At 35.3% G+C, this 11,379-nt stretch overlaps 3 protein-coding genes across 8 annotated transcripts in view; all 3 read right to left on the bottom strand.

Moving 5' to 3' along the window:
* Positions 1 to 63, bottom strand: part of LOC116343448 (testicular acid phosphatase homolog) — an 11,344-nt gene extending 11,281 nt beyond the window's left edge. The window contains exon 1 of the mRNA XM_031771498.1: positions 52 to 63. Within this exon, the coding sequence (XP_031627358.1) occupies positions 52 to 63 (12 nt within the window). The remainder of the gene's footprint in view (positions 1 to 51) is intronic.
* A 107-nt stretch (positions 64 to 170) lies between these two features.
* Positions 171 to 1,805, bottom strand: LOC116343330 (prostatic acid phosphatase-like). The gene is made up of 5 exons (XM_031771330.1): positions 1,615 to 1,805; positions 1,439 to 1,546; positions 940 to 1,385; positions 621 to 870; positions 171 to 541 (listed from the first exon to the last, which is right to left on the bottom strand). The coding sequence occupies exons 1-5, from the start codon at positions 1,765 to 1,767 to the stop codon at positions 317 to 319; spliced, it is 1,182 nt and encodes a 393-aa protein (XP_031627190.1). The 5' UTR covers positions 1,768 to 1,805; the 3' UTR covers positions 171 to 316.
* A 531-nt stretch (positions 1,806 to 2,336) lies between these two features.
* LOC116343298 overlaps positions 2,337 to 11,379 on the bottom strand; it is a 42,316-nt gene continuing 33,273 nt past the window's right edge. For all 6 annotated transcript variants that reach the window (XM_031771291.1, XM_031771286.1, XM_031771287.1 and 3 more), the window contains exons 3-5: positions 6,651 to 6,829; positions 5,296 to 6,526; positions 2,337 to 5,227 (exon numbers count right to left, since the gene is read on the bottom strand). In XM_031771291.1, coding sequence (XP_031627151.1) covers positions 3,194 to 5,227; positions 5,296 to 6,526; positions 6,651 to 6,829 — 3,444 coding nt within the window. In that variant the 3' untranslated portion in view covers positions 2,337 to 3,193. The remainder of the gene's footprint in view (positions 5,228 to 5,295; positions 6,527 to 6,650; positions 6,830 to 11,379) is intronic.

The raw sequence follows: 11,379 nt of genomic DNA, 5'->3' as shown, positions 1-11,379 counted from the left end.
AAAAATTGAGATTTAGAAAAACTGTGCTATCAGTTTCGAACATTAAATAACAAATTTACACATTTTGAATCGCTGATCAAAAAGTGCTACCATCAATGAGAGAGTCTCAATGTGTATATTTTCAGAAAATTAAAATTAACTTATTAATAAAAAAATATTTAAACGTTCCGTTTATGTTTCTGATGTTTAGATGGTTCGTCGAATTTTTTTTTATTCAAGAGCATTCATCTATGATTTAGATTATAATTCATTTCAATTATAGGTTCATTTCAAAATACTTTATCAAAATAATTTCATTGAACATTTTCAGCCGTATCTAGTTGGTAAGACGGCATTCAGTGTCATGATCACGATCAGGTATAATATCATTGTACAATTTGTACAATTGATCCAGAGAACACTTTTCCCCGCAATTCGGTATATTCAATGGCAGAAGGATTTCTTCACCCGATTTTCTGTAGAAGATTTGAATGTAGTGCTCTTTTTCGCCAACTTTGTATAATTCCAAGTGTACACTCGATGCAAATGGTGGTAAAGGTGGCTGTGGACACCAAAATTTTAATGAAAAAATTACATATTAATTATTATTTTACATATTAATTAACATATAAGTCAACTACCTCTAAAAGTCCGAGGCCATTCAGTAGACCAACAATCGTATTATCACCCACTGAGTAGAACCACAATGAACGATTTGGCTCCAAAGTTGAGTTTATCTTTTGAGCGAAACGTTCAAACATCTCTTTAATAAAAAATCCAGACCACAATCGAGCCAATTCTTTAGTATTCGATCTCATTTTAAATCGAAAAAAAGCAATGGACCCCAAAGCACCATTTGGTTCGATTGCTTTTCGTGCCCAATCGGAGAGCCTTCAAAAAGGATCGAATTAATGAACATGTGATTTGAATTTGTGGTACTAGCCATTGTTCATTACTTACGTTTTATTATGTTCTTTTTGAACAATGAGTATCCCATATAACTGGCTAATCTCTTCAATGGTAGTTAGATTCGATCCGCACATTTTCGACCAGTACAAGATATTTTCTTCATTTTCTTTAAGAATTCGCTGCAATTCTGGTGATTCATTTTTGTATTTCTTGAGAGCGGCAGAATATCTTGGACAATCACCTGGTCCACGCAATGCATAGTCCAAATTCAAAGGCATTGTGTGAACTGGAATCGGTTGCCATGCAATATCCTCATGCCATTTCTCTTCAGCGTGTGGTGGAAATAAACCTGCTAAATTGGCAAGTGCCGACATCAAAGTACGATCTTTGTCAGTCGAACGTACGTACACTCTTTTTGGTGAATATTTATCGCCAAGAAGCTTGTTGTATCTTCTTCGGAAATATTGTCCCAATTTGAATTGTTGTCTTTTACCTTCCTGTCAACGAAAGTTTTTATCAAAAAACATTTTTGTTGATCTAAAGTAGTTACATTTGTGAGTGCTTCAAATCCACCAGGCCAATGAGTTTCATTAATATATGGGTCATTTGGATACAGTCCTGGATAACTAATGGTATTTCGATGACCATGACGATAGATCTGTTAATTACACAAATTTTTAATTTACATCATTTTCATCATAAAATTATTTATTTTTTCATTCTTACAACATGCGCAAATATCAATTGGCTATCATTTGAAGGCCAAAGAGTACTTCTATCTTCTGAATTACTATCATTGTAATGCAAAAATCCATATGAAACACCAAATTCGCACAAGAATAACAGAAATACAAATTTAGCTACACAAGAAGAGAACATGCTTTAAAATTAAATCACTTTTGCTCTGATCGAAAGGTTCCAAATTACTAAAGCTGAATGAATAATATATTTAACAAATTTACAACTTTACTGATTTCGTCATTAACTAATACTTATGAATAGATATGCTATCTTTTAACGAAAATTATACAAATAGCGATATTCGCACATACACATATGTTTATTTGAGTGCGTGTGATGTCGTATGTGTGTAAATATTTACACAAGTTATTATCTCTAATGCTTATAATTACTTATATGCAGAGCCCCAACTGAACTCACACTTTAAATTAAATAGTTGATGTTAAAACCACAAAAATGTGATACATGTTGTAATTTCTTTCCATGTCATTACAAGGCGATTCATGTATTTGAATCAATTGAAAATGCTTTTTAAAAGTCATGATTAAGCGTAGTATACTTACAGGCGTTTTTCATGATATTCAGCGGGTTTTTTTTTCAAGTCGCAGAATGTAGAAAGAAGCATACATTTGAATGAAACGCTTTCGAGTTTTTCTCCATATTTTTTCTTCACTTTTTATTTACATATTTTGATTTTTATGAATTACAATCTTATGGCGAAATGTCTTATTGTAATTAGTAAATTGAATACCATCTAACAAATGCACAATTCGAAATTGCACAGTCTCAACTAAGTAAAAAAAACACACACATTCATGAGTTATTCCTATTGATTCAATCACATACACGCATATACAAACATACTTTCAAACTACATAGAAAAATAAGGACACAAACTTAAATCAAACCTAATAAATCACATTCAACTGCAATTAAAATTGATGTTTACTTGTGCATTTTCATTTAAAAAAAATGTGTTCACTTTCATTTAAATTCGTGCCTTGTATGGTAGACAAAGCTATAACCATCCATATGAATCAATTTTTGTGGACTTCAGAAACAAAACAAGACTCACTCATCAAATCCAAATATGTTTAATTTTGTTCGTTTTTTCTTCTTCTGTTGATAAAAACGACATGGAATAAATAGCTTAAAATATGTCATTCATAAAATAAATCACCCAAATTGAAAATCATATTGTTGTGTTTTTGTTCATTTTGATTGAGTTAAAAGGTTGTTCGATCATTGGATTTTAATTTAAAATAATAAGATTAAGAGCACTAAATCTACCACATACTCTATTATGCTATGAATTTGACTAATGATTATTTTATAGTGTTTGTAAGATTTCATTTAAAGCACACACAAAGCCTATGTTACCTCAGACTACATATAGGCAAAGCAATTGGATTTTCTATTAAATTGAATGAAATCCAATTTACGCAAGTCATTCAGTTGAGTTTAAAAAAAGATACAGTTGCACTCCACGAGCTCAAGCATCACAAATATCACGATTTTTTTTATATAAAGGAATTGATTTTTTTGGCAAAGCCGAAGAAGGTGGTTACTTTTTGTTCGCATTTCCATATTTATCTTCGGCGGGCGTATAGAAAAAGACGCCGCTCTGTTGATTATCGCCGGGCAATTTGTATTGAACGACTGTTGGCGGTTTGCGAATGATTCGACCGTATCGATTGTATGGTATTGATGGTGAGGATGGCACCGCTGGCGGCAAAGGATGCAATAAATGCGGAGGTGGTAAAAATTCACTATCTGGATTAATCGGTGGCAGAGGATATTTATAATTTACAATCACATCTCGATGCAATGGATGGATAGCGTGTGGCAAACGTTGCGGTTGCGGTTGTGGTGGTATGTTGTAATTTGGCGATAGAATCTGTGACAAATGTGGATACCTATTTGAATCGACGTTAAAATCATGATGATAAGATGTGATAAAATTGTTTTGTGTCGGCAACGGTCGTGCAACGCGATAATTTTGACTTGGTATCGTATTATTGGCAACATTGATGCGATATTGATTTGGAAATTGTTGAATTTGATGTCGAATGAAATCAACTTGTCGTAAATATGCATTTTGTTGAGCGGTCATCACCGGTTGACGTGTCTGTTGTTGATAGTATGTCGATGGTGTTCGTATGGGATAAAAAATTTGATTGTTATAATGACCATCGTTTGCATTGGCATCGACATACGACGATTCGTATGGAGCTGTAATGCCACGAAGAAGTGATAAGGGTCGCGATGACGGTGAATGTGATTGAATTTGAACGTTAATTTCTTTTGGTCGAACTTCGCGTAATATTTGCTTTTCAACCGAAATCCATGGTTGAATGGTCGTCAATGGCGGCAATGGTGTTGTTACCGTTAATGATACGGGTGAAACTGTTGAATACTCTGAATGTTTTAATGAATTTGGTTTTAATGAGCCCGAATCGAATGGAATGAATGATACGTGTGGTTTTTTCGATACATTCTCGTTCAAAGTCGGTATGTAGCGAAGATTTGATAGAGTCGATAGTGGTGGAAGTGGTGATGACGGTGACGGCGGCGGTGCTGAGGTTGTTGTTGTCGTCGCTTCGGTCGCAGCACCCGGAATAGTTGAATAAGTGATCGCTTTGAAACCATTATCCGCATTCAATGGCAAACTGTATTGAACCATTGGTTTGAATGGTGACGAATCAAATTCAGACGGCGGATGGAATAGTTTACTATTTCCTTTGGTTGGCGTGGCATCGAATGAGTATTCATACACTGCTTTGCCTTTTGGATTTCGCGGCAAATTTGTGTCGTTCGGTTTTAGCTTCTGTTGATTTTTAAAGAATTCAATCGTATGGCGAATATTATCAATTTCAGAGTTATACGATTTAGACGGTGGATTCAAATTGCTCTTGTATGACGATTGACTGTCACCAACTTGAACGGTATTCGATGAAATTGGTTTGCCTTCTGGTTTCGGTGTGATGACCACATATTTTCCGTAATCGGATGGTGGTTTTACCACCGGCAAATAAGAATTTGATGGACGCCGAAGTTGCTTGGCCGATGGATGCAATTGGATTCGTGTCGATTGCTTTTGTTGTTGGGTCAATGTACGAACGGTTGATGGCGGTGCTGTTGTTGTTATAATATACGTAGGACCTTTTACGTTTGCTTTTATGCGAGCATCGAAATATTCATAATAAATCGGTTTTCCTTTGCTATTCGATAATGGATCGTTCAAAATAGCTTCTTTTGGTACAAATGCCAAGATATCTTGTCCATTGATTTGCTTCAATTGTGTCACCGGTTTTTGTGTGGTACTTGGTGTTGGCAATCGTGTTGGACTCAACACATTCTGGCGGAATGCTTCCGTTTGAACTTTATGTGCTTTAATCGTTTTGTGTGTTGGAATTTGAGTCGAAGGAATGGAAGTTGTGGTGGTTGTTGTTGGCCTATAAACAGGACGAAGTACTTGTTTGTATGGTTTTTGAGTGGATGATGTTGTTGGTCTCATAGTCGTTGTTGTTGTCGTTGTTGTTCTATCCTCCAATCGACCGAAGAAATTTGGTGGCGGTGGCAATATGATACCAGGCACCTATAAATGTGAGCAAAATAACAGTGTTAGACATAATATACTTATATAGTTAAATGTAGATGACTCACCAAAGGTCCCGGTGCCACTGGATTTGTGTAGTTGCTATTGTAGACAAAACTATACGGTGGTGGATAGTAAAACGATGGATCGTCTTCATCAAATCCATCGGTAAAGTTGGCATTATCCAAAGATCCATTCAAAAATGGCATACCAAATAATGATGGTGGCGGTGGTGGAAATGGTAGTTGGCCAGGACTTATGAATGGATTCGTGAAGGTGAAATTGTTGTTGCGGTGATTGCCAAGTGAAACGGGCGGCGCGTTAACATTTTTAGCATCATTAGTCGTTCCGGGTGGCCGGGCATATAGATATGTTTTATCGCCACTGTAGGTTTCGGTTTTCGGGAAACCGCCATCGGGGAATAATAATAGCGACTCGTTCGTGAATGGATTAACGAGCGGCAATTGATTATTGCCGATAAACTCAATCGGCCCATTTTCCTCAAGTTGCACGAGAAAGGGTGGTGGCACTTTTGGATTATCCGGTATTTTAACTTGACGCAATGGTGCTTGATAATCATCGATTGGTTTCCATGGTTCTTCTCTTGTTTCCGTATTCAAACTGCCACCTTTCAATACAAGCAAATGATCTTCGGATAACCAAATTTCATCTTTACTCAAACCACCCAAATTACTTGCATTATCATTCGGTGTCTCTGGATTTGTAGCATAGCTTAAAATGCCCGGACGTTTTATCGGTGTTTTAAATAGTTCATTTTGTATTAAACCATATTTTCCTTCGGCCACTTGATCCGATAGTGTTTTTTTCGATTCATCTTTTTTCTTATCGTCTTTACCTTCACCGGCGCTTGACTCAACAAATCCTTCTTTTTTTATTTCATAATTGATAACCTGATTGGCCTCGTACTCGGGGTCTTCATATCTTTGCGCTTCGACTATAAATACCGGCTCCTTTGTTGTTGTTGTTGGTTCTGCTGACGTTGCTGTGGCATGCTCTCTCGATGAGGTAGTTATTGACGGCGATAGTGTCGATAGTGATTCAGTAGCTAAACTAAATGCAGCGCTTGACGCCGTCGTGGGTTGTGTCGAACCGTACAGCGTGGGCAATGTTGATGATGTTGATGTTGGCCATGGTTTTCGTCTGAAGTATAACTTTGATAAACGACTCGGTGACTGGGATGAAAAATTATTCTCTTCTTTTCGATACACGGAATGATGTAAGTGGCCACCTACCAATCGATGCATCGTTTTTGGCGGCGTATTCACCTCCGCTGTCGATCTGCAACAAATCATGTTTAAATGCACATATAAATAACAGAAAAAATGGCACATCGTTCATACCGATATCGATTTCTTGCCACAATGCAATTCACCATTTAATTGACTCATTTGAATGTACTCACGTTTTTTCATTAGTTGTTGAATTTAAATTAAATTGACTGTTAAATGTTGGAGCTAACGGCGATTCTGTGCTCACCACTCGTATTGTGGACGATATTAACTTCCTCGATAGCACATTGTGCAAACAACTGCATTCGATTATTAGAAAAATCACCAGTGCTCTATGTGTTATCGGTTTCATCTGGGTGAAAGAGAACAAAAGACGGAAATATTTTAAATATTTTGCAGCGTACATGTTTCACATTTTAGAATTTAAAGCAACAAAAAAAATTGGAAAATGTCACAGTGAACCAAACGGTTCAGGCAATGTATATCTATCATTCCGATAATCTGCACGTTTTTTCAACCGATTTATTCATTTTCATTATCATATACCGATCTAACTTAATTCATTAAGAAATTAAGCGAACCCAGAGGAGAGACGTCTTTATTATAAATTGTGTTTTGAAATGTGATTCGTCCAAAAATGGTTTGTTTTGTGCCATTTTTCAAAGTGTCAATTTAATTTGCAATAAATCGTATTGCACAATAGCTGAAAGTGTATCTCTCTCTCCTCTCTCTCTCTCTCTCTCTCTCTCTCTGACTCAATGGTAAATAGAAAAAAATTTATGTTCTTTGCGTTCATTTGTTTTTTTGCCTTCTGGATAAATAAATTACATTTAAAACCTGGTGAATCAAAATTGAAAGTTTCACATCGTAAAAGAATGCAATCGTTTTTCATAACTATAAAATCAGCACATGGTTACCTATAGAAAAAACAAAAAAATGTTATCGAATAAAATGGTCAATTGCAGCATTGTTAGAAAATCGAACGTTAAAGTTTATTTCCTTGTGAAAATGGCATTGGCCAGCATATGTATTTCTGTCTCTTTTATTCTTGTTTTGCCATTAAAATCGCCATATGTTAATTGCTCTTTCATTCTCTTTTTTATCTATATGGATCCAAGGTGCAATTAGAAGTGAAGCAGAAATGAATTTGATTGTAGCTGAAATGGACGTGAAACGTTGTAAAATGTGCAGTGGGTATTTGTTGTATTTGAAAAAGAGACAGCAATTCCAAAACAACATTGAGATTGGTTTATTTGAAAAGAAAAAAAACGCTGATATCTAACAAAGTGCGTTCCAATATTTTGACCTTTATTTCTCCAGTTATTGGTAGAGAAATATTTAAAATACCACCAACATTTTTGGTCGAACTGCACACTCGCCGCACAATTAGCAATCAACTTCAGTTCGAAATAACATGCTCGAAGGTAATTATTTTCCGAATACAAAAAAAATATCTATCTCAAGCATAAGCTCAAACATAGTGTGCCATTCCATTTGCGTGATATGCATCTAGTGTGCGGACCGCGGTTTTGCTCTGTTTTGACTGTATCACCGTTTTATCGTGTGTTTCTTTGTTTTGTTTTTTTCTTTTTGTTTATAAAATATTTCCTTCTCGCGCTTGGTGAGCAAACCATTTAAAATACGATTGAATTTTTGTAGTATTTTGTCATGTCATTGGCCCTTCTGCAGCGCGGTAAAATGTTTCAAGAAATTTGCTGCTAGCCAAACACAGCAATCAAATTTTCAAAACTTTAACTGGTGGTCGCGTATTCTGGTGCCAAAAACGACATCGTGATCGTTTGGTCATAGGCATAGAGGATACATTTTTTTCGGTCGAAGTGAAAAATCCAATTCCATTTCGTATGCTATATATTCGTTATGAGTCATATGGAAAACGTTCGCATAGTTTTCGATGTGGCATGCTCTCTCGACAAAGACACAAACCATTGGTGTTAAGAAGGTCAGTGCTCGCAGTGTGCTCTCGTTGTTATGGTACTGTGTGTATGTGTGTTTAGCAGCAAAACTGCTCTACTTTAATACTGCATGTATATTCAAACAAAAATGTAAATAGCTCAAAAACGGTCGGTTATACATTTGCCTCCCGTATTGTTTGTTAATTTTCGTTTTTGTACAATGCGCGCGCACACAACACAGCGATTATTGAGCAATCAAATTCCATTTATATTTGGCTATTTATAAGCTTGCCTCGATACGCGCATTCAAACAAATCGAACATTATGGGCTTATTGTTTCAATATAATATTTATGATTTGTTCTGCACTCCGATTCCTTTTATGCACAACAAAAACACACACATTTAGGTAGAAGAAATCGTGTCAGAAAAAAAAAGTATAGAAGAGCGAAAAATGAGAATAAAATGAAAGCCGCTAGTTTTCTTTATTGCTAACAGTAACAGTGACTTTTGATCTCGTTAAATCGTATGCCTGCCAAAGCGTTCTCAAAAAAACTGAACGACAACTAAAGCGCGCCACGAGCTATAATTGCAATAAATCTTCACACCCAATGCGATTCGTAATTCGAAAGAGAGAAGAAAAAAAAACAAAAATTGAAAAGACAAACAAAATTGAGAATGCAAAATGCTTCGAAAAATGAACGAAAAATGATTTCAAGTGAAATATGGAGTGTGCGAGTGAACGATCTTTATGGTGATGATGTTGACATCACATTTGATTCAAAACAAGTTTTGCTTAATGTGAAACGTAGTTTTATACATTAAGCTATGGAATAGTAAGATATATATATATATGTTTGTTCAGTGATTTAAGAGAAAACCAGAAAAGATAGAGAGTTCGGGTTTTCGGCATTCGATAGGGCATGAAAAACCCTCCAGACGTATTTTTTATTTTCCCCATAAGTGCTCCCCATTTAATTTTTTCATTCATGGACCCTCTTTTTTGGATTCCACTTTGAAAAATATTTCGATTCCACTCACCATTTATTGAGTGGATAACGAATGGATTCGGGTGGAATTATTTTTCTCCGCAACTTTATTGGGTGGATAAAAGATGGAATAAATGAGTTTTACTTCAGTGTTAATTTGATTACTTTGGATCTAGATGAAACTTGTTGAAAAAAAGTTGGAGACACCCGAGTTACCAAATTGTTTTAGATTCCTTATAAAATTACCTTTCGAATGGTATATAAATTATGGAGTTTCCGGCAGGTTTGATGGCGTTTTACGCTGGCCGTTTGGCCGAAATATGAAAAATTGTGAGAAAAATCGGCTTCCGAATCTCATTGCAAGCAACCTAGTTCTATGATTTTGATGAAACTTTGCCAGATGATAGCTCCTGAAGCCCTCTTTCCAACGGTATATAGCTTATTAGCCAATCAAACTTGTGAATGTGTTTCCCAGGTGGCCGTTTGAGGCCAAATTAGTAAAAATATTGGCAAAATCAATTTTCAAGGTGTAATTTATTTTTAAAAAATTGTGGCAAAAAATTCAAAATATGAATGTCGAGTAGTTTGTTTTTCTTAGTAGTACGGTTCCACGTTTCACATAAAGCTCTACGGCCAAAAACTGGCAGTGTATTTATTTATGTCTAGACTCGGAACAATTTTCAACCACGAAAACGATGCTGACAAAGATTCAATTACCACGAAACTGTCGCGAATTCGCTTTGTTTTTCGCTCTTTTGTAATGATTCCCGCATTCGAAGCTCTTATAAATTATGAAAATTGCATTGGCAATTGAATTTAATTCGAAAAACTTTTCATGCTTAATAAGTGCACTTATTAAAAGAATCAAATGCACTCTTCAATGACAATTTCGAAATCAAATCATTTGCAATGGAATGCAACGAAATCGACGGACAGAATTCCGAATAAAAATAACCAACAAATTACAATGTTCTAATGCAAATTTCATATAAATTACCACCGAGTACCGCAGGTATTTTCACTCTTGTAAATCGACTAACCCAAATTAAATCATGAATAACAAATGGACTGCATTTGCATGCTGGAATTTTCAACGGATAAAAATTGATTTAAATGAATAGCGCATTGAGTGAAGGCAGAACGATTTTGCACTAGGGGGTAGACACATGGAATATTACTTGAGATATTCACCGAAATTGAAGGTACTCTTGGTATTCTTGGTATTCTTGGTATTCTCAGTTTTAGACGAAATGTCAATGCATTCAGCAACGTCTCACAATGTGCATATATGAATATTATCTTCCAAATATTAAAAAAACTTTTTCAACGCTATTAAGTGTAGTATTTCAATTGGTTTAATAAATACAAAAACAATTTTGATAAAAATAGCAGAAAGAAAACGGAAAAAATTAAAATAAATTTCGAAATGGTGAATGTTAAAACGAAATGGAAGAAACTTGAAATCTTTATTACCGATATCAATTTGACATTTGGTAATCACGGTATTCACATTTTTAGTACAAGTAATCTTTAAATAAGTAAGTAATTGTCATATTTGAAAATAGATAGGTATTATGACAATTCATTGGTATTCATTCATTCTCTATTGTGTCTACCCCCTAGATTTTGCATTAATAGCATGTAGTTGATGAAAGAGAAGTATATCATTTGGAATTCACTTCCTTCAATGCAGATAATAACAACGCAACAATAATAACTCCTTTGCCGATCATCAATACATGAGCATTTGCAGTTATGCAATTGATCATAATTTCGAATGCGCTGTGCGCTGAATGTGCGATATTAGCCATACATCCAACTCACAGGCCACGTATGAATGCTATGATCGCTTCGGATGAATAACAGATTTATGCTTACACAGTAATATAATTAGCAAGCAACAAATATGGAAGTAACGAATTGTATTAAATTGAATCATCCGAATGCCCTATCTAACAACTACTTGTGCACAGACAACAACCAATGGCTGATTTTTTTCGA

Source organism: Contarinia nasturtii, unplaced genomic scaffold (genome assembly GCF_009176525.2).
Source record: "Contarinia nasturtii isolate CC-2019 unplaced genomic scaffold, AAFC_CNas_1.1 Cnas_scaffold_993, whole genome shotgun sequence".
Lineage (NCBI taxonomy): Eukaryota > Metazoa > Arthropoda > Insecta > Diptera > Cecidomyiidae > Contarinia > Contarinia nasturtii.
This window is presented reverse-complemented; position numbering and strand designations above follow the sequence as displayed.